The 22,426-nt window shown below is 36.4% G+C and overlaps 1 protein-coding gene across 3 annotated transcripts in view; it reads right to left on the bottom strand.

The window, feature by feature from the left end:
- SLC49A4 (solute carrier family 49 member 4) overlaps nt 1-22,426 on the bottom strand; it is a 92,745-nt gene that overhangs the window by 9,177 nt on the left and 61,142 nt on the right. For all 3 annotated transcript variants that reach the window (XM_061193171.1, XM_061193173.1, XM_061193172.1), the window contains exon 8: nt 3,077-3,259. In XM_061193171.1, coding sequence (XP_061049154.1) covers nt 3,077-3,259 — 183 coding nt within the window. The remainder of the gene's footprint in view (nt 1-3,076; nt 3,260-22,426) is intronic.

Raw genomic sequence — 22,426 nt, 5'->3', positions numbered from 1 at the left:
ATGTTTAGCATACTGGGCTGCGGAACTAAAAATTTAGGAAATAATTTTATACAGTTTTCAGATTTGTAATTTATGTATCATCATACCTCAGCTATAAGGCATGTGGACTTTTGCTGCGGGACTTTTGGGGCGAGATCAACTAATTATAAGTGAAAGAATCTCAACAGAGTTTTCATAGTTCTAGGAACTTTTTAGCCTTAGAGAGTTGTGGGGTATGTTTGTGTGTATTCATTATACACACTGACAAATAAGCACATAAAAGCATTTCTTTAAAATAGAAGCCTAGATGTTTAAATTCCTATCATCACCAGCTAATTATCCAGAAGGAAACAAAACATTTGGTGAGTGCCAGCTGTGCCCTGGTCTAAGCTCTTTCACATTCATCTTCTCATTAACTCTAAAAATGTCAAAACATACTGAGTTTTTTTTTGTCCTGAAAACCATCCTGTTTAAGATTAATTTTTATTTAAAGTTTTCTTTTTCACAATACTCACGGAGTTTAGGCAGAAACCTTTAACATCTACATAGATATGTATAAGAACATATGATCAGAAACCAACCCAGAAGAGGGAAGCTTTTTCCCCCCAGCTAGATAAATCCTTGATTGTATCAGTGAGATAGAAATTAGCAGAAATGGTGTTAAGTGTTTCTTCCACTGCCTGTGCCAAAGAACCAAAAATGTCTGCTCGTATCTGGTCACTACAAATCTGCAAAATGAGGAGTGAGCACTGACTGATGTACAGACACCAGTCTCTGTTGAACAAATTGGAAGCTGCACACTCAAGACCCAGGAGAGTGATAGAGACACTCTGCTTGCCGAGCACAATGGTAGGTGTGCACTGGGCTTCTCCACAGTCAGACAGCACAGGGGTAGTTCCTGCTTTAAACTGACCAATAAATACACGTTTGTTATATTCTATAGACCACGTGCAAGAGGTCTATTAGGGGATAACATGATCTGGCATCTACTGTTGTTTTTAAATGCTGGGAAGACAAAACAATTTCCATCCAACAGGAGAAACCAAGCTCAGCCAGGCTGCAAGGACCATTCAGCCCACCTGTGTCCATGAGCTGGAAAACCGTTTCTACCACTCTAAGGGCAACAGCCATCTCTGATACTTTACCAGGCAAAAAAAGAGAGGCACTGAGCCTCCTAGTTTCAACTATGACACAGCTGAAGTGGGTTAAAGCTGATAATGTAATGACTGTTAGGTGATTGTGTTTAGAAAACTAATTGAAGGCAAAGACCCTATACCTGGTGATGGCATTTTCCCTAATGGAAACACGTTTCCAGGAGGACAGTGAAGAGTGGTCTGACTTTATTAATATCACTTGCCTTCGAAAATATCACTCTCTTTCATAGGATAAACCAAACGTATATCAGGTTTAGCAAAGTTGAAACCATCGTTACCTGTATTAGTGATCGACAGAAATGATCTAGTTTGTTGTTAATTATATTAAGAAATTAATATATCATTTGGATGCTCCTTGCTGTTAGGTGAAAGTGCTATGTCAAAAGCTGTCCAAAACCCAGGGAGACTCTGCTCCATCAGCTTTGAACATTTCAAAAATTTGTTTTCCAGTCAAGGAGGTTATCATGGCTATTATTTCAATGTTAAGCCTTGTCAGAATTCCTAGAAACAATTAGGTCTCTTGGAGTGTCAAATTTTAGAGCATTTCTTACATTTAAGTCTTATAAATTAGATTCTTCCATGTACAAATTATCCAAATTTACTGTATCTGATGAGTAGTTAAGAAAACAGCAACCAGAAAAAAATGTAGTAATATTCAATTATTTAAGACAAGGAAATAAAATGGGATATAAACCTAGTAGAAATTAATAAAAGATTTATATTTAAGACTCACAAGTATAAAATTTAAAAAGTCTAGATGTATAAAATAAGTATAAATCCTTATTTTAACATGCAAAAAAGAAGTCTAGATAACTGTGCCCCAATTTTCTAAACTAGTGAGACAGAATTTGGACCACGGAAAAGAAAATATCAGAGAAAACCAAACAACTGCAAAACAGAGCCACTACAAACCCGCGGACCTCAACACCAGTGGGGCCTACCTTCAATATGCCCAGCAAGTTTCCAGCTGTCCCTGCAGCATCTCCTCCCACCCCCTCAAAAGCTATTTTAAAGTTTCATTCTCTCCTTAAGCCCCTTCTCCACTACCTTCCCACCAACTCTTCACAGATGAACTGGCTTCTAAGCCAAAAGTTGGTGCCATCAAGAAGGAGCCCCCTCAACAATGTGCTCAGCACAGGCCTCTGCTTCTATGCCACACACACTGCCTTCTCTCCACCTCCTTTCGTCCAAGGCTAACTCCTCTACTTGGGTTCAGGAACCCAGCCCTTCTTCCTTTGTAAGGACGTCCCCCTTCTTTAAAGGTGTACCCCTGGGTTCTAACTGCAACCTTCTTTTCACTCTATACCTGCACTGACCAATTTGGTAGCCACATGTAGCAATTTAAATGTAAACAAATTAATCAAAATGAAATAAAATGAAAAATCCAGTTCCCTAGCTGCATTAGCTTCATGGGCTAGTGGCTACTGTGCTGGACAGCACAGATAGAGAGCACCTCTGTTATCATAAAATGTTCCATTGGACAGAGCTGTCCTATACAGGCGATCCACTCTTTGGGTGATCTCTCATTCATCTGCAAAGCTTTAAACTACATATATACCCCTGACCTTAATTTCTACCTTATGTTAAGACAGTAGAGTTGAAGTATTTTTTTTAAAAGCAAGATATCAGTGGTTCTCAATGAGAACCAGCACATTAGAATCAGCTGGTGGGCTTTTAAAAGTAGAAATGCTGCCACCCCCCCCTCCCATCCAAGTTAATTAAATCAGAAACTTTGGTGGGGGCGGGCAGTGAGGATGCATTCCATCAGGCTAGGATGCCTTTCAAGAAAAACAACAGAAGACACTTTTTTTTCTTCGCATGTGAAAGCTCAAATAAAGTAATTTGCCTTAGTGGGAATTCGCCATATAAATTCCCTATACATCAGTGCCACAAACCTCTCTCCTAACACATTTAGATAGTAAATAAAAAGTCAAATTTCTTACCTGTGTGATAAAATGTGAGAAAAAACAAAAGTACTCCCATGAACATATTACTTAAAAAAGTGACAACTCCACAAGTAATTCCTTCTGGAACTGGGTAGACAGTTTCCACAAAAAGCTCAAAAAATATAGGTATACTGCTATTCAGGAACACTCCCAGGAGAATACAGGAGGCATACAATGTCACTAAAATAAAAACACAAACATTTTAGTTTCATAAGAACAGCAGTGAGTCACATCAGATGGATATTCTGGGGGTTCTCTTTCATGAGTATCAACTCTGGAATTTCATCTCTTCTCAGTGGTAGTTGATGAACTTCAGCAAAGCTTCACACATCTGTCAGCTCTTCACACAGGTTTTGTGGAGTAGATAGGAAAAGGTTCTCTTGCTGGATGATTACCAGTTTATTTGCTTTATCTTTTTGGTGGATTACTCCAAAGCACAGAAACAATTTTTACCACTATAATTTAAAGGATTCTTTCCCCTGAGTCACACTCCTGGCATATTGAGGGACAGGTAAAATATAGCAAATTAACACAAAATCTAGACTCATTCTATAATTTTAAAGAGAAGTTAAAATCTAAGAAAAAATGTAAGAAACATTAAGTGTAACTAAAAATTACATATTTTAAGACTGGTTAATAACAGCCCTCAAGCATAAAATAAAAGTTATCTGCTATGTAATTCCTGGAGAAACACTTAAAATAGAAATAGTCCTCAATTTTAGAATGAGTTTCATGTCAAGAGTTTTTTAAAAAAAATACATGACTTTTTTGGAACATAGAAAAAAATTTCACCTAGAAGTGTATAATTAATAGTGGCTAGGATCCCAGATTAGCCAATAAATAGCCTATTAACCCAATCTATAGTGAAATCTTTGAATAAGGACACTATTCTTATTCTTAGAAGAATGTTTAGAGAAATGCACCCCACTCCAAATAATTTTATTAATGCTGTCTGCATACAAACCTTCAATAATTTTAATTTGAAGGTGAAAACAGAATCAATGAGGAAAAAATGATATCCTATTTAGAAACCTAAAACATCTCCCCTTAGACTAATAAGTATATCATGCCCACTGATGATAATGAGTAGCAATTATTCTAACCTTAAAGTTACCAGGAAAATATTTTTAATAAAAATATTTGTTAAGTAAAAAAATTTCTGTACAGGAACTGCAGAAAGTGAGGGAATTACCCTAAATCTGTTATGTATTATTCATAGAACATATCAAATTACCAGAATTTACCACACCCGATTGCAATCATTAACAATCCCTAACATTGCTGAAGAGGTAAAAACAAAAACTGTATCTACTGTTTTCTAATAGCATTTCTCTAATTAATCTCAACTCACACTTCCTCCTCCAATTACACTAGCCTTTCAGGATTACAAAATATTTAACACATTCTAGTACCACAAATAGTTGGTAATTACTTTGAGTTTCTTTGATTAGAAGACACGTGGAAATAGAGAACAAAAGGATGACGGTGAATAAAAGAACGCATTGCTGGCTAAAGCAGTGACCAGGCTATTCACAGGATTAAATGAGAAGCATCTGATGGATATAAACACATGTAAAACATGAAGCACTTTTCAAGAGTTTCTTAAAAACAAAACAAAACCCCACACCTCATGCTCACTGTATATTTGCTGGACATAGATCATGCAAATCAATCAACACTTCTTACACATAACTCATTAGTGGTACATTAGGAAATCTAGGGATGGAATATCACTGGTAGCTTTATAGAGTATTCTATCTACAAAACACTTTATACTAATTTATGGTCAGTCATGGTAATCAGAGCAGAGACCACTACTGACTCCAAAACAGATGAGCCTAGAAGTTTAAGATGATAAAACACTGAATATAGCACAGAGAACTATATTCAGTATCCTATGATAAACCATAATGGAAAAGAAGATTAAAAAGAAGAATATATATATGTGTAACTGAATCACTTTGCTGTACAGCAGAAATTAACACAACGTAAATCAACTATACTCCAATTAAAATTATTAATTAATTATTAATTATTAATAAAAGTTACTAATTTTAAGAAGAACTTGTTAGTCATTATACGCCCAGCATTTACCCCAAAACACAAAACACACTAGGTTTTTAATGCTAATAAAATAAAGAGAAACACTTTAAAACAAAAGATATATAAGTGAAAAAGGTACAGAAAAGTGTGTTAAGGGATACACACACACACACGTGCACATATACACCTGTTTGTAAATGTATAGAATTCTCTGGGAAAACTCAAGAAACTGACATTCAAGGTTGCCTCTAGAGAGGGAAATTGGGGGCCATGGGACGGTAGACATTTTTCATTGTATACCCTTTTCCTACTTTTTGAATTTAGTTTTTACTATGTGCATATCTTACCTATTTAACAAAATAAAAAAAGAGAAATGTCATTGTAAACTAATGAATTGGCAGCTAATCCAACTCTACTTCATGCAGGTTTGTTAGCTCCCTGACTCAGAAATGGTTATCATTGGGTGAGCTGCCCCACACACCAGATATCTACACCCAAAAGCCATATAACCCAGCCTTGGTCCAGGATCCTCGACATAAATATTCCCACCTCATTTATTAGAATTCCTATTATATGTAGGATAAGTGGGCTGAGACTGCTGATATAACTTCAGAGGCCAGAAATTAAAAAACCAAGCATTTTCATTCAATTCTCTCATTCTCAGTGTTTGTTTCTTATATTACTATAAAATGATGACCACAAGGTTGTTTTACACTGGCTGGATATATATGCTGAAATCACTTGTTACTGTAGAAACTAAAGAATCAAAATAATTAACACATAGGGGATTGGTTCAAGATGGTGGAGTAGAAGAACGTGCTCTCACTCCCTCTTGCGAGAACACCAGAATCACAACTAACTTCTGCACAGTCATCGACAGGAAGACACTGGAACTCACCAAAAAAGATACCCCACATCCAAAGACAAAGGAGAAGCCACAATGAAACAGTAGGAGGGGCGCAATCACAATAAAATCAAATCCCATAACTGCTGGGTGGGTGACTCACAAACTGGAGAACACTTATACCACAGAAGTCCACCCACTGGAGTGAAGGTTCTGAGCCCCACATCAGGCTTCCGAACCTGGGGGTCCGGCAACGGGAGGAGGAATTCCTGGAGAATCAGACTTTGAAGGCTAGCGGGATGTGATTGCAGGACTTCGACAGGACTGGGGGAAACATAGACTCCACTCTTGGAGGGCACACACAAAGTGGTGTGTGCATCAGGACCCAGGGGAAGGAGCAGTGACCCCAGGGGAGACTGAACCAGACCTACCTGCTAGTGTTGGGGGTCTCCTGCTGAGGCGGGGAGTGGCTCTGTCTCACCGTGAGGACAAGGACACTGGCAGCAGAAGTTCTGGGAAGTACTCCTTGGCGTGAGCCCTCCCAGAGTCCTCCATTGGCCCCACCAAAGAGCCCAGGTAGGCTCCAGTGCTGGGTCTCCTCAGGCCAAACAAACAACAGGGAGGGAACCCAGCCCCACCCATCAGCAGTCAAGCGGATTAAAGTTTTACTGAGCTCTGCCCACCAGAGCAACAGCCAGCTCTACCCACCAATAGTCCCTCCCATCAGGAAACTTGCACAAGCCTCTTAGATAGCCTTATCCACCAGACGGCAGACAGCAGAAGCAAGAAGAACTACAATCCTGCAGCCTGTGGAACAAAAACCACATTCACAGATAGACAGACAAGATGAAAAGGCAGAGGGCTATGTACCAGATGAAGGAACAAGATAAAACCCCAGAAAAACAACTAAATGAAGTGGAGATAGGCAACCTTCCAGAAAAAGAATTCAGAATAATGATAGTGAAGATGTCCAGGACCTCGGAAAAAGAATGGAGGCAAAGATCGAGAAGATGCAAGAAATGTTTAACAAAGACATAGAAGGATTAAAGAACAAACAAACAGAGATGAACAATACAATAACTGAAATGAAAATTACACTAGAAGGAATCAACAGAATAACTGAGGCAGAAGAATGGAAAAGTGACCTGGAAGACAGAATGGTGGAATTCACTGCTGCGGAACAGAATAAGGAAAAAAGAATGAAAAGGAATGAAGACAGACTAAGAGACCTCTGGGACAACATTAAACGCAACAATGTTCGCATTATAGGGGCCCCAGAAGGAGAAGAGAGAGAGAAAGGACCAGAGAAGATATTTGAAGAGATTATAGTCGAAAACTTCCCTAACATGGGAAAGGAAATAGCCACCCAAGTCCAGGAAGCGCAGAGAGTCCCATACAGGATAAACCCAAGGAGAAACACGCTGAGACACATAGTAATCAAACTGGCAAAAATTAAAGACAAAGAAAAATTATTGAAAGCAGCAAGGGAAAAACGACAAATAACATACAAGGGAACTCCCATAAGGTTAACAGCTGATTTCTCAGCAGAAACTCTACAAGCCAGAAGGGGGTGGCATGATATACTTAAAGTGATGAAAGGGAAGACCGTACAACCAAGATTACTCTACCCAGCAAGTATGTCATTCAGATTCGATGGAGAAATCAAAAGTTTTACAGACAAGCAAAAGCTAAGAGACTTCAGCACCACCAAACCAGCTCTACAACAAATGCTAAAGGAACTTCTCTAAGTGGGAAACACAAGAGAAGAAAATAACCTACTAAAACAAACCCAAAACAATTAAGAAAATGGTAATAGGAACATACATATCAATAATTACCTTAAACGTGAATGGATTAAATGCTCCAACCAAAAGACACAGGCTTGCTGAATGGATACAAAAACAAGACCCATATATATGCTGTCTACAAGAGACCCACTTCAGACCTAGGGACACATACAGACTGAAAGTGAGGGGATGGAAAAAGATATTCAATGCAAATGGAACTCACAAGAAAGCTGGAGTAGCAATACTCATATCAGATAAAATAGACTTTAAAATAAAGAATGTTACAAAAGACAAGGAAGGACACTCCATAATGATCATGGGATCAATCCAAGAAGATATAACTATTATAAATATATATGCACCCAACATAGGAGCACCTCAATACATAAGGCAACTGTTAACAGCTATAAAAGAGGAAGTCGACAGTAACACAATCATAGTGGGGGACTTTAACACCTCACTTACACCAATGGACAGATCATGATAAGGAAATATGAACTTTAAATGACACAATAGACCACATAGATTTAATTGCTATTTATAGGACATTCCATCCAAAAACAGCAGATTACACTTTCTTATCAAGTGCGCATGGAACATTCTCCAGGATAGATCACATCTTGGGTCACAAATCAAGCCTCAGTAAATTTAAGAAAATTGAAATCATATCAAGCATCTTTTCTGACCACAACGTTATGATATTAGAAATGAATTACAGGGAAAAAACCGTAAAAAAACACAAACATATGGAGGCTAAACAATACGTTACTAAATAACCAAGAGATCACTGAAGAAATCAAGAGGAAATCAAAAAATACCTAGAGACAAATGACAATCAAAACACGACGATCCAAAACCTATGGGATGCAGCAAAAGCAGTTCTAAGAGGGAAGTTTATAGCTATACTCAAGAAACAAGAAACAAGAAAAATCTCAAATAAACAATCTAACCTTACACCTAAAGGAACTAGAGAAAGACGAACAAACAAAACCCAAAGTTAGCAGAAGGAAAGAAATCATAAAGATCAGAGCAGAAATAAATGAAACAGAAACAAAGAAAACAATAGCAAAGATCAATAAAACTGAAAGCTGGTTCTTTGAGAAGATAAACAAAATTGATAAACCATTAGCCAGACTCATCAAGAAAAAGAGGGAGAGGACTAAAATCAATAAAATTTGAAATGAAAAAGGAGAAGTTACAACAGACACTGCAGAAATACAAAGCATCCTAAGAGACTACTACAAGCAACTCTATGCCAATAAAATGGACAACCTGGAAGAAATGGACAAATTCTTAGAAGGTATAACCTTCCAAGACTGAGCCAGGAAGAAACAGAAAATATGAACAGATCAATCACAAGTAATGAAATTGAAACTGTGATTAAAAATCTTCCAACAAACAAAAGTCCAGGACCAGATGGCTTCACAGGTGAATTCTATCAAACATTTAGAGAAGAGCTAAAACCCATCCTTCTCAAACTCTTCCAAAAAATTGCAGAGGAAGGAACACTCCCAAACTCATTCTATGAGGCCACCATCACCCTCATACCAAAACCAGACAAAGATACTACAAAAAAAGAAAACTACAGACCAATATCATTGATGAATATAGATGCAAAAATCCTCAACAAAATACTAGCAAACAGAATTCAACAACACATTAAAAGGATCATACACCATGATCAAGTGGGATTTATCCCAGGGATGCAAGGATTCTTCAATATATGCAAATCAATCAATGTGATACACCATATTAACAAACTGAAGAATAAAAACCATATGACCATCTCAATAGATGCAAAAAAAGCTTTTGACAAAATTCAACACCCATTTATGATAAAAACTCTCCAGAAAGTGGGCATAGAGGGAACCTACCTCAACATAATAAAGGCCATATATGACAAACCCACAGCAAACATCATTCTCAATGGTGAAAAACTGAAAGCATTTCCTCTAAGATCAGGAACAAGACAAGGATGTCCACTCTCACCACTATTATTCAACATAGTTTTGGAAGTCCTAGCCATGGCAATCAGAGAAGAAAAATAAATACAAATTGGAAAAGAAGAAGTCAAACTGTCACTATTTGCAGATGACCTGATACTATACACAGAGAATCCTAAAGATGCCACCAGAAAACTACTAGAGCTAATCAATGACTTTGGTAAAGCTGCAGGATACAAAATTAATGCACAGAACTCTCTTGCATTCCTATACACTAATGATGAAAAATCTGAAAGAGAAATTAAGGAAACACTCCCATTTACCACTACAACAAAAAGAATAAAATACCTAGGAATAAACCTACCTAGGGAGACAAAAGACCTGTATGCAGAAAACTATAAGACACTGATGAAAGAAATGAAAGATGATACCAACAGATGGAGAGATATACCATGTTCTTGGATTGGAAGAATCAATATTGTAAAAATGACTATACTACCCAAAGCAATCTACAGATTCAATGCAATCCCTATCAAATTACCAATGGCATTTTTTACAGAACTACAACAACAAATCTTAAAATTTGTATGGAGACACAAAAGACCCCGAATAGCCAAAGCAGTCTTGAGGGAAAAAAGTGGAGCTGGAGAAATCAAGACTCCCTGACTTCAGACTATACTACAAAGCTACAGTAATCAAGACAATATGGTACTGGCACAAAAAAAGAAATATAGATCTATGGAACAGGATAGAAAGCCGAGAGATAACCCCACACACCTATGGTCACCTAATCTATGACAAAGGAGGCAAGGATATACAGTGGAGAAAAGACAGTCTCTTCAATAAGTGGTGCTGGGAAAACTGGACAGCTACATGCGAAAGAATGAAATTAGAACACTCCCTAACACCATACACAAAAATAAACTCAAAATGGATTAGAGACCTAAATGTAAGACCGGAAACTATAAAACTCTTAGAGGAAAACATAGGAAGAACACTCTTTGACATAAATCACAGCAAGATCTTTTTTGACCCACCTCCTAGAGTAATGGAAAGAAAAACAAAAATAAACAAATGGGACCTAATGAAACTTAAAAGCTTTTGCATAGCAAAGGAAGCCATAAAAAAGATGAAAAGACAACCCTCAGAATGGGAGAAAATATTTGCAAACGAATAAACGGACAAAGGATTAATCTCCAAAATTTATAAACAGCTCATGCAGCTCAATATTAAAAAAACAAACAACCCAATCCAAAAATGGGCAGAAAACCTAAATAGACATTTCTCCAAAGAAGACATACAGATGGCCAAGAAGCACAGGAAAAGCTGCTCAACATCACTAATTATTAGAAAAATGCAAATCAAAACTACAATGAGGTATCACCTCACACCAGTTAGAATGCGCATCATCAGAAAATCTACAAACAACAAATGCTGGAGAGGGTGTGGAGAAAAGGGAACCCTCTTGCACTGTGGTGGAAATGTAAATTGATACAGCCACTATGGAGAACAGGATGGCGGTTCCTTAAAAAACTAAAAATAGAATTACCATATGACCCAGCAATCCCACTACTGGGCATATACCCAAAGAAAACCATAATTCAAAAAGACACATGCACCCCAATGTTCATTGCAGCAGTAGTTACAATAGCCATGTCATGGAAGCAACCTAAATGCCCATCGACAGATGAATGGATAAAGAAGATGTGGTACATATATACAATGGAATATTAGTCAGCCATAAAAAGGGACGAAATTGGGTCATTTGTGGAGACGTGGATGGATCTAGAGACTGTCATACAGAGTGAAATAAGCCAGAAAAAGAAAAACAAATATCGTATATTAACACATATATGTGGAACCTAGAAAAATGGTACAGATGAACCGGTTTGCAGGGCAGAAGTAGAGACACAGATGTAGAGAACAAACGTATGGACACCATGGGGAGAAAGCGGCGGGGGGTGGGGGGGGTGGTGGGATGAATTGGGAGATTGGGATTGACATGTACACACTGATGTGTATAAAATGGGTGACTAGTAAGAACTTGCTGTATAAAAAAATAAATAAAATAAAATTCAAAAAAAAATTTACACAGGAAAGGGTTAAATTAAGATCTTCATAATCAGAATGGGGGAAAGGTAGCTGTGTCAGGATTGATTTAATATTTTCCCCAGTGTTGTGGGACATGCATAAAGTAAAAGCTGATTATTATGAGTTTGAATTTGACTTTCATTTGAATTTTCAGTTACGAGTCTGATACAGTATCTTTACACACTGGTTTGGCAGATCCAGTGGGTGAACGTCATCTATTAAAAGTCAGGGAGACAAGATAATTTCCTGCTCATCAGAGAAGGTTCAATACATGATCATTAAATATTTCCATGACTTTCTATAGTACTGATACTAAAATTAAAATAAACTGCCTTTCAATTAAAAAGTCAAGGTAATTTAGCAGAACAAACACAATGCTGACACAGATTTCTTTTTTCAAAGAAGCTGATAAAATTTCATAGGCTCATAATTTGAATTGCAAAAAACAAAGTCCTCTGTACCACAAAATACACCAACAAAGGCTGTATTTCAAGAATATGACTTGGATCATAACCCTGAAAGAACTCTTCTCTCCACCCATGCTTCCAGTGACAAACCAAATTACTAAACTTTAGGGAAGTAAAACTATGTATGAATACGTTTTTATTAATCAAATCACTCAAACCTTAGGTGATCAGTATTTATAAAACAAATCACAAAATTTCAGTGAAGATGTATTTCCACTCAGCACTGAATGAGATTCTCAAGATACCAAAAACAATCACAACTTCAAATCTTAGATTTATATAATTTTTTAAACAATTTTTAAAACTGCTTTTAAAAACATTATCGTATTTAACTATCGTATCAACTCTTTGAGGCAGGTAAAGTAAGATGAAGTGCCTGAAATTCTGAAAGTCAAAATGACTTATATAGAAACAATGTAAATTACCAGTGCTAATAACAATAGTATAATTAAGGCCTACAGAATCTAGCGTGCTTTCCACCAAGCCACTGTATCAGATTGAAAAAAAGTTCTTCTTTTATAATATTTCTTTTATTCAATGGTATTGACACAAAAGGAACGCTTCTCAAATCTGTATTCCACACAGAAGCTGGAAGTGACTGCTCATAAGACAGATGACAGAATAAAAAACAGAGCACCAAAAGGTTACAGACAAAAAAGATGAAATTTAATCATGATAAATGTAAAATGGGTCCAAAAATTATTGCTTAGGTATATAATAGGGAAAAGTTAGCTTAAGCCTTTCTTCAAAACCATTAAAAAAAAATAAGAAGACATTTATCAAGTGCCTCTTATACGAAAGCAGCTACGCTGGAACAGTAAATAGGACACTATCCTCAAATCATTCCTAATCTAAAGGAATATGATGGACACCTATGGGCTCAGCAGCCATTTATATGCACAGTGTTAAGATAATTATACTTCATTCTCTTTAAAAGAAACTAAAAAAAGCTATGAGAAGCCACAGCCTCCTAGCATTAGGTGCCAAGTGCAGCAGGGAAAGTGTGCTAAATTCTAGTAATACTGTTTAAGGAGGAGCCTGACAAGCTATGGTAGGTTTAGAAGACAGTGACTATGCTTGTCAGTGGTGTGGAATCTATGTCTGATGAGGAAACGTTATGAAAATTGGGGGATGTTTAGATTAATGGCTAAGTCCAGACATGACTGACATATTCAAATGTTCTGAGGGCTGTCAACAGAAGAGGGAGGTGGCCGACTTGCTCTGTGGGAGTTGTGCTGCTCCAAATAAGTAATAGCTTGATAGGAGGAAGAACTTCCCAGGACCCCCAGCTGATTAACAAGGGAGGTTTTCATTCAAGTTGTGGTCATATGAACATACATCTGGATTGTAATGGAAGAGGCTCATTTATTGAGTAAGTTATATCAGATGATGACTAAGGTTCATTTAAGTAGATCAATAACAAATTTAGATACATGTAAGTAAAGAGCTTAACTAGGGTAATTACAAAAAATCTAAAAGGTGCTTCTTAGTGGGTAAGAATAATAGAAAATTTTTTTACAGTTTTATTAAGAAGCATTATAAATATGAAATAAGGATTATAAAATAACAATACATTTTTATCATAAATTATTTTAATGATTAGAATCAAGAAATTTCCCTAAATAGTAGGTTTATAACATTAATACACTTTATTAGATAAATTTTTATTATTGTGCACACTGACTGAATTTTTATTTCATGATAAAAGTTAGGAAAGTTAACTGGGAATTATTAGATTAGACATTTATTAAAAATATTTATAAAAACTAAATTAAACTTGATATTGCAAGTGAAAATACTCCTTTTGGAAATAAAGACATACACATAAAGGCAAACGGTAAACATTCAAAAGTCTGACAACTACAGAGTTTTTCATACGTTTTGGGCATGTTGAATATATAGAATACATATGTATGTATATACACATACACTGATATACATTTCTATATCATTGAGCTGTGCCTTTCTTCTCAGACTTACATTTTCTTCCTAAAAATGACTACTGTGGCCTTCATGGTCTATCACTAATTAAAATACGCAGTACAGGACTTCCCTGATGGTCCAGTGGTGAAGAGTCTGCCTTCCAATGCAGGGGACGCGGGTTTGATCCCTGATTGGGGAACTGGGATCCCACATGCTGCGGATAAACTAATCCCGCGCGCCACAACTACTGAGCTCGCGTTCCTCAACTAGAGAAGAGAAAACCCGCATGCCGCAACTGGAGAGAAGTCTGCATACCGCAATGAAAGATCCCGCGTGCCACAACTAAGACCTGACGCAGCCATAAAAAAAATAAATAGGGCTTCCCTGGTGGCGCAGTGGTTGAGAGTCTGCCTGCCAATGCAGGGGACATGGGTTCGAGCCCTGGTCTGGGAGGATCCGACATGCTGCGGAGTGACTAGGCCCGTGGGCCACAATTGCTGAGCCTGCGCGTCTGGAGCCTGTGCTCCACAACAAGAGAGGCCGCGATAGTGAGAAGGCCCGCGCACCGCGATGAAGAGTGGCCCCCACTTGCCGCAACTAGAGGAAGCCCTCACACAGAAATGAAGACCCAACACAGCCATAAATAAATAAATAAAATTTTAAAAAATAAATAAATAAAATAAAATAAAATAAAATAAAAAGTAAAATAAAATATGCAGTAATGAAACTGGGGTTCCAAAAGAGGAGGGGGCATATTTTGCTGCAATATTCATTAATGGTGATGGTTTTCTTTCTACGTGTTATTACTTTGTGGGTGACCCTTGTTTAGCCCCTTTGGTGGCAAAGTTTAGTCCTATAAAGACTGACAGTTATGTTTAGAGTCCCTATGGCTGGAAGGCACAGTTATTATCTTGCAGAAATGAAGCACAACTAATAATTCTTTGAAACAGTGGGCCCAGAGTAGAGATTGGTTGGCAAATCAGATATCCTAAGCAGTATAGGTTTATCAGTAACTTTTAAGCTCCCAAAGAATGACATATGGTTCTGCAGAAGGCAATGTACTATTAAATCATGGAACACTGACTAATCACCTGGTCAAACCCTCTACCTTCAAGAAACACAAATTCTACTTGAAGACTTATTTCTCTTCTTGAAAATCTCCATGGATAAACATTACATGACCTCAGTAAGAAGCGTTTCTCTGAGCATTTCACAAATCCATTCTCGTCTTTTAATCCATGTTCTATTTCTGCCTCTTAACCAGTCATGAACACGAGTAATCACTTTTAGTTCATAAAACGGAAAATAATAATTCACTCCTTAGCCTTCTTTCTTTAAAGCTTAAAATCCCTAATTTCCTTAATAATGTGCATTTCTTTAATCATGATCATCCTTTTCTGAATTTTCTCATTTCTCCCCATTTTTGGGCAAGCGTATGTTTTTATTTTTTGCATGCTATTAAAATGGGACATAATTATCTTAACAAAGGCAAAATGCATGAAAATATATTAAGAGGATTACTCTCTAGCCTATACATGTCACATGCCTTTCAATACAACCAAATATATTTCCTTTCTTCAATTATCACTTAAAGCCAGCTTGTAGTCGGCTATCACCCTCAAGGGGCTTCTATCTAGCTAATCACCTCCCCTTATTCTCACCACCCATTATCTGTTTCCGACATCACCATCATGGCATCTTAGTAACTTGCATTCGATGAAGAACCTCTCCCAAAGCATCTTCTGTTCAACAGTCAAATTACACTGTTTCAGCAAACTCAACACCAAAGTGCTAACATTTTTCAAAATGCCATTTTCAAAGTATTCATCTATTCGGTGAAAAATGACATGTGAATTGTGGCTATCATGGCTAGACATCTAGTTCTCAGATAAAGTAAATAATGTATTTCCATAATTTTGTTTACAGCATAAGCTTCAAGATTTTGAAACTCCTATTATCTAGTCATGAGTTTATTTATTGCCCTATTATAGCTAATTCAATTAATGAAGATATAATACAATATTAAATATTGAGTTTCCCTAAAGAAATAATAAAAGCATACCACTGAGAGCCTCCAAGAGGATGTATGTAAGCAAGTACATATACCAAAATAGTACATCTTTAGATAGAATGGAATGATCCAGTTTTTCTTCTATAGAGATGGCAACAGTAATATCAAGATCAGTGGACTACAGAAAGATTGCATTAGAAGGTTCTAGCAGTAGTAGCACTTATAACACAAGAGTTGAACAAAATTAATAGCTTTTAATTTATTATGTCAACAGTTATAATTAATGTGTATATTTTCAAACACTTCATGTAAATTCTTCTGATTTATAAAAAGTAATAATAGAAACACTAAGTTTGCTAGAAACTGGAAAAAGACTAGACATTTTCCTGATTAAAAAAAGAATGACTCTGGTAAAAAAAGAAACATGAATTTGCCATTACTGACTTTAAATATCAGCCTAAAGGTCTAGATGTGTCTATAATTAGATTTTGTAGTAAGTTTCCTTTCATGAAACCTTTTTTACTTAAAAGGAATTAGGTCAGATTTTTACAAAGGCAGTAAGAGTATCTGTGACAGATTTATTCAAATTCTCTTTTGTTCCATTAAAATATGCCCTTTTGCCTTCTTACAGCTAGTGCTGAATAACAGAGTGGCTAAGTTTCCTGACTATTATTGGCAATAAGTCATATCTACTGAGATTCAAAATGGAGACAAAATATACTTCATTCATTCACTCATTCATTCATTACTCAGGGCTTATGCTAGGTACTGGGGTGGGAGTTGGGGGTCAGAATTTAAAAGGCAAAAGTCCATGCTCCAGATTTTCAGACTGGTAGGGAGATAAGACATATACTCAAGTAACTATTAAGTGGTATCAGGAAAGAGAAAAAAAATACTATAGTAATTCAGAGAAGGTATGTGAACAAATCTAGTCCTTAACCCAGTGTATTTGTAAGTTAAAAATGCATCTTTATAGAGCAGAAACTAACACAACAATGTAAAGCAATTATACTCCAATAAACATATTTTTAAAAATGCATCTTTCAGGAGTTTCTAAGTGACATTAATAAACAGACTTACATTCGAAAACAGTAGAATTTATAAATTCAATGGTTAAGATGTCTACCTCAAACTCAACCTCTCAATTCTAGCCTTGATTTAATTTAGAATTCTGCTTTCCTTTCTGTCCAACACAATTATTTTTAAGGACAGAATGGGAAAACAGTCTTGACCGGGGTCAATTACATCAATTTTCTTTAAAGATTTAAAAAGATGCATAGTTTTCACAATAAATGCTGGAGAGGGTGTGGAGAAAAGGGAACCCTCTTGCACTGTTGGTGGGAATGTAAATTGATACAGCCACTATGGAGAACAGTATGGAGGTTCCTAAAAAACTAAAAATAGAACTACCATACGACCCAGCAATCCCACTACTGGGCATATACCCTGAGAAAACCATAATTCAAAAAGAGTCATGGACCACAACGTTCATTGCAGCTCTATTTACAATGGCCAGGACATGGAAGCAACCTAAGTGTCCATCGACAGATGCATGGATAAAGAAGATGTGGCACATATGTACAACGGAATATTACTCAGCCATAAAAAGAAACGAAATTGAGTTATTTGTAGTGAGGTGGATGGACCTAGAGTCTGTCATACAGTGTGAAGTAAGTCAGAAAGAGAAAAACAAATACCATATGCTAACACATATATATGGAATCTAAAAAAAAAAAAAGGTTCTGAAGAACCTAGGGGCAGGATGGGAATAAAGACGCAGATGTAGAGAATGGACTTGAGGACACGGGGAGGGGGAAGGGTAAGCTGGGACGAAGTGAGAGAGTGGCATGGACTTATATATAGGACCAAATGTAAAACAGATAGCTAGTGGGAAGCAGCCGCATAGCACAGGGAGATCAGCTCAGTGCTTTGTGACCACCTAGAGGGGTGGGATAGGGAGGGTGGGAGGGAGACGCAAGAGGGAGGAGATATGGGGATATGTGTATATGTATAGCTGATTCACTTTGTTATAAAGCAGAAACTAACACACCATTGTAAAGCAATTATATTCCAATAAAGATGTTAAAAAAATAAAATAAAAAGATGCATAGTTTTCAAATATATATATATGTTTTCTGATTATAAAAGTAAAACAAATTCAGTGTTACAAATCCAGACATAAAAGGAGGTAAAAAACTAAATCTCCTCCATCCAGAGATAAAACTGTTAATTTTATCAGGTTAAATAGCAAATACATGAAATTTAATGAACGTACTATCTTATAATGAATATTCTGCACTTAATTCAAGGGAGCAAATCTGTTCATCATGTACTCACGACTATATTCTTGTGAAACCTAACAGATGCATACTTGACATACAGTATCACAAAAAAAATTTTGAGTGTAATGCTATGTACAAGAAGAGTTGTAAACTAAAACTGTTCCACCAGAATGTTGTACAGCTGCTAAAGTTGAAACTATACCAGAATAATAAAAAATTCTGGCTCAGGACACTCGCCAAAATTGCTCAAAACCCTAATGAAGGAATGTTAGTATATTAAAAGTGCGAAGTATCCAAAGAAAGATTACTCTGGACAACTGTGATTTATAGGCAAAGCAATAAACACTGAAAAGAGGGAATCCCAGCAGGACGGTACAGAGCAGAGGTTTCCAAACTTTCCTTCTCAGCACCCTTTGTATCTCAGTAATTTTTTAGTGGTGCCTCGAGGCCAAAGGAAATAGCTAACAATTCTGTTAATTACATGGTTAGGTCCAACCAACTTAATAAATATATATATGTCCTAATAATTTAGTGGCCATTAAAAAATACTCATATATTGAAAGAAATAGATTTTTACTTCATTCTTAAATAACCACAATTACTTACTAATGGGATGTGTACATCTGACAGGCACTACACAACTTCTCAAATCTTGTAATCAGAACGACACTGCCACCCTCATTTCCTGTTTCACACTTATTACTGTGTGGAATGATGTCCCCTCCTTCCCCCAAAAGATATTCATGTGTGAATTCCTGGAAACTGTGAATATGTTTTCATACATGGCAAAAAGGATTAAGGCTGCAGATGGAATTAAGGTTGCTAATCAGCTGATTTTAAAATTGGGAGACTATACTGGATTACCTGGATAGACCCAATGTAATCACAAGGATCCTTAAAAGTAGAAGAAGGAGGCAGAATATGAAGTTCAGAGGAAGATGAGACCTTGGAAGGAAGGAACAATGCAATATGAGATGCAATATGAGAAGGACTTGACCTGCTGTTGCCAGCTTTACAGATGGATGAAGGGAGCCATAAGCCAAGGAATGTGGGCAGCCTCTAGAAGTTAGAGAAGGCAAGGAAACAAATTCTTCCCTAGTATCTGCCCACATTTTGATTTTAGCCTCATGAGACTCGAGTTGGACTTCTAACTTACAGAAATATATGATAATAAATTGGTGTTTTTTTAAGCCACTATGTTTGTGGTAACTTATTAACAGCAGCCATAGAAAGACTAATATAGACCCCCAAATGATACTAATAACAGTTAAAAACAACTGCAGCTATAAATGTTTCAGGTCAATTGGATGAGCTAATAATAAGTAAACTGCCTATATTATACTCCTTAGCTAGACTCACAAAGAAAAAAAGAGGGCGGACTCAAATAAATAAAATCAGAAATGAAAGAGATGTTAAAACTGATACCACAGAAACACAAAGGACAAGAGACTACTATGATACAATTATATGCCAACAAAATAGACAACCTAGAAGAAATGTATAAATTCCTAGAAATATACAACCTACAAAGCCTGAATTGCCATGAAATAGAAAACTTGAACAGATAAGTTACTAGGAGGAGATTGGCTCAGTAATCAAAAACCTCTCAACAAACAAAGGTCCATGACCAAAAGCCTTCACTGGTGAATTCTACCAAACTTTCAGAGGTGAACTAATACCAATCCTTTTCAAACTCTTCCAGAAAACAGAAGAGGGGGAAACTTCCAAATACATTTTACAAGGCCAGCATTACCCTGATACCAAAACCAGATAAGGATGCCACAAAAAAAGAAAATTACAGGCCAATATCCCTGATGAATACAGATGCAAAAATTCTTAACAAAACAGCAAACCAAATTCAACAACACATTAAAAGGATCATACACCATGATCAAGTGAGATTTATTCCAGGGACGCAAGGCTGGTTCAACATCTGCAAATCAGTCAATGTGATACACCACGTTAACAAAATGAAGGGATAAAAATCATGTGATCATCCCAATAGACAGAGAAAAAGCATTTGACAAAATTCAACACCCATTTATGATAAAAATGCTCAACACAGCAGGTATAAAGGGAATGTATCTCAACATAATAAAGGCCATATATGACAAGATCACAATTAACATCATACTCAATGGTAAAAAGCTGAAAGCTTTTCCTCTAAGATCAGGAACAAGACAAGGATAACCACTCTCCCCACTTTTATTCAATGTGGTATTCGGAAGTCCTAGTCACAGCAATTGGGCAAGAAAAAAACAAGGCATCCAAACTGGGAAGGAAGAAGCAAAACTAACACTATTTGCAGATGACATATTATATACAGAAAATCCTAAAGATTCCATCAAAAAACTGTTGGAACTAATAAATTCAGTAAAATTGTAGGCTACAAAATCAACAGAAAAATCTTGCATTTCTCTACACTAGGAATGAACTATCTGAAAGAGAAATGAAGAAAAAAAATCCCATTTACAATTATATCAAAATAATAAAATACCTAGGAATAAAATTAACCAAGGAGGTGAAAGATCTGTATATTGAAAACTTAAAGACATTAATTAAAGAAACTGAAGAAGACATAAATAAATGGAAAGATAGTCTGTGCTCATAGATTGGAAGAATTACTATTGTTAAAATGTCCATACTACCCAAAGCGATCTACAGATTCAAAGCAATCCCTATCAAAATTCCAATGGCATTTTTCACAGAAATAGAACAAACAATCCCAAAATTTGTGTGGAACCACAAAAGACCCTGGATAGCTAAAGCAACCTTGAGAAAGAACAAAGCCGGAGGCATCACACGCCCTGATTTCAAACAATATTACAAAGCTATAGTAATTAACATAGTATAGTACTGGCATAAAAACTGAGACATAGATCAATGGAACAGAACAGAGAGCCCAGAAATAAACCTACACACTTATGGTCAATTAATTTACAACAGAAAAGCCAGGACTATGCAATGGGGAAAGGACAGCCTCTTAATAAATGATATTAGGAAAACTGGACAACCACATGCAAAAGAATGAACTTGGACCACTATCTTACACCGTATGCAAAAATTAACACAAAATTGATCAGAGACTTGAATGTAAGACCTGAAACCATAAAACTCCTAGAATAAAATATAGGCAGTAAGTTCCTTGACATAGGTCTTGGCAATAATTTTTTGAATCTGACACCAAAAGCGAAAGAACAAAAGTGAAAATGAACAACTGGGACTACATCAAACTAAAGAGCTTCTGCACAGCAAAGGAAACCATCAACAAATGAAAACGCAACCTACTGAATGGGAGAAAATTGCAAACCATATATCTGATAAGGGGTTAATATCCAAAATATACAAAGAATTCATACAATTCAGTACCAAAAAGCAAACAATGCAATTAAAAAATGGGCAGAAGATCTGAATACTCATTTTTCCAAAGAAGACATACAGATGTCCAACAGACAAATAAAAGAAGTTCAATATCATTAATCATCAGGGAAACACAAATCAAAATCACAACGAGATATTACCTCACACCTGTCAGAATGGCTATTATCAATAAGACAAGAAATAACAATTGTTGGCAAGGATGTGGAGAAAAGGGAACCCTCCTACACTGTTGGTGGGAATGTAAATTGACACAGCCACTATGGAAAACAGTATGGAGGTTCCTCAAAAAACTAAAAATAGAACTACCATATGATCCAGCAATTCCATTTATCTGAAGGAATTGAAATCACTATCTCAAAAAGATATCTACACACCCCCCTTGTTCACTGCAGCATTATTTACAATAGCTAAGATATGGAAATAACCTAAGTGTCCATCAATGGATGAATGGATAAAGAAATTGTGGAATATATATGCAATAGAATATTACTCAGCCATAAAGAATGAAATCTTGCTATTTGTGACATGTTTAGATCTTGAGGATATTATGCTAAGTGAAGTAAGGCAGACAGAGA

Source organism: Eubalaena glacialis, chromosome 6, assembly GCF_028564815.1.
Source record: "Eubalaena glacialis isolate mEubGla1 chromosome 6, mEubGla1.1.hap2.+ XY, whole genome shotgun sequence".
Lineage (NCBI taxonomy): Eukaryota > Metazoa > Chordata > Mammalia > Artiodactyla > Balaenidae > Eubalaena > Eubalaena glacialis.
The sequence above is the reverse complement of the archived record's forward strand: the minus strand, read 5'-3'. Positions and strand labels throughout refer to the sequence as shown.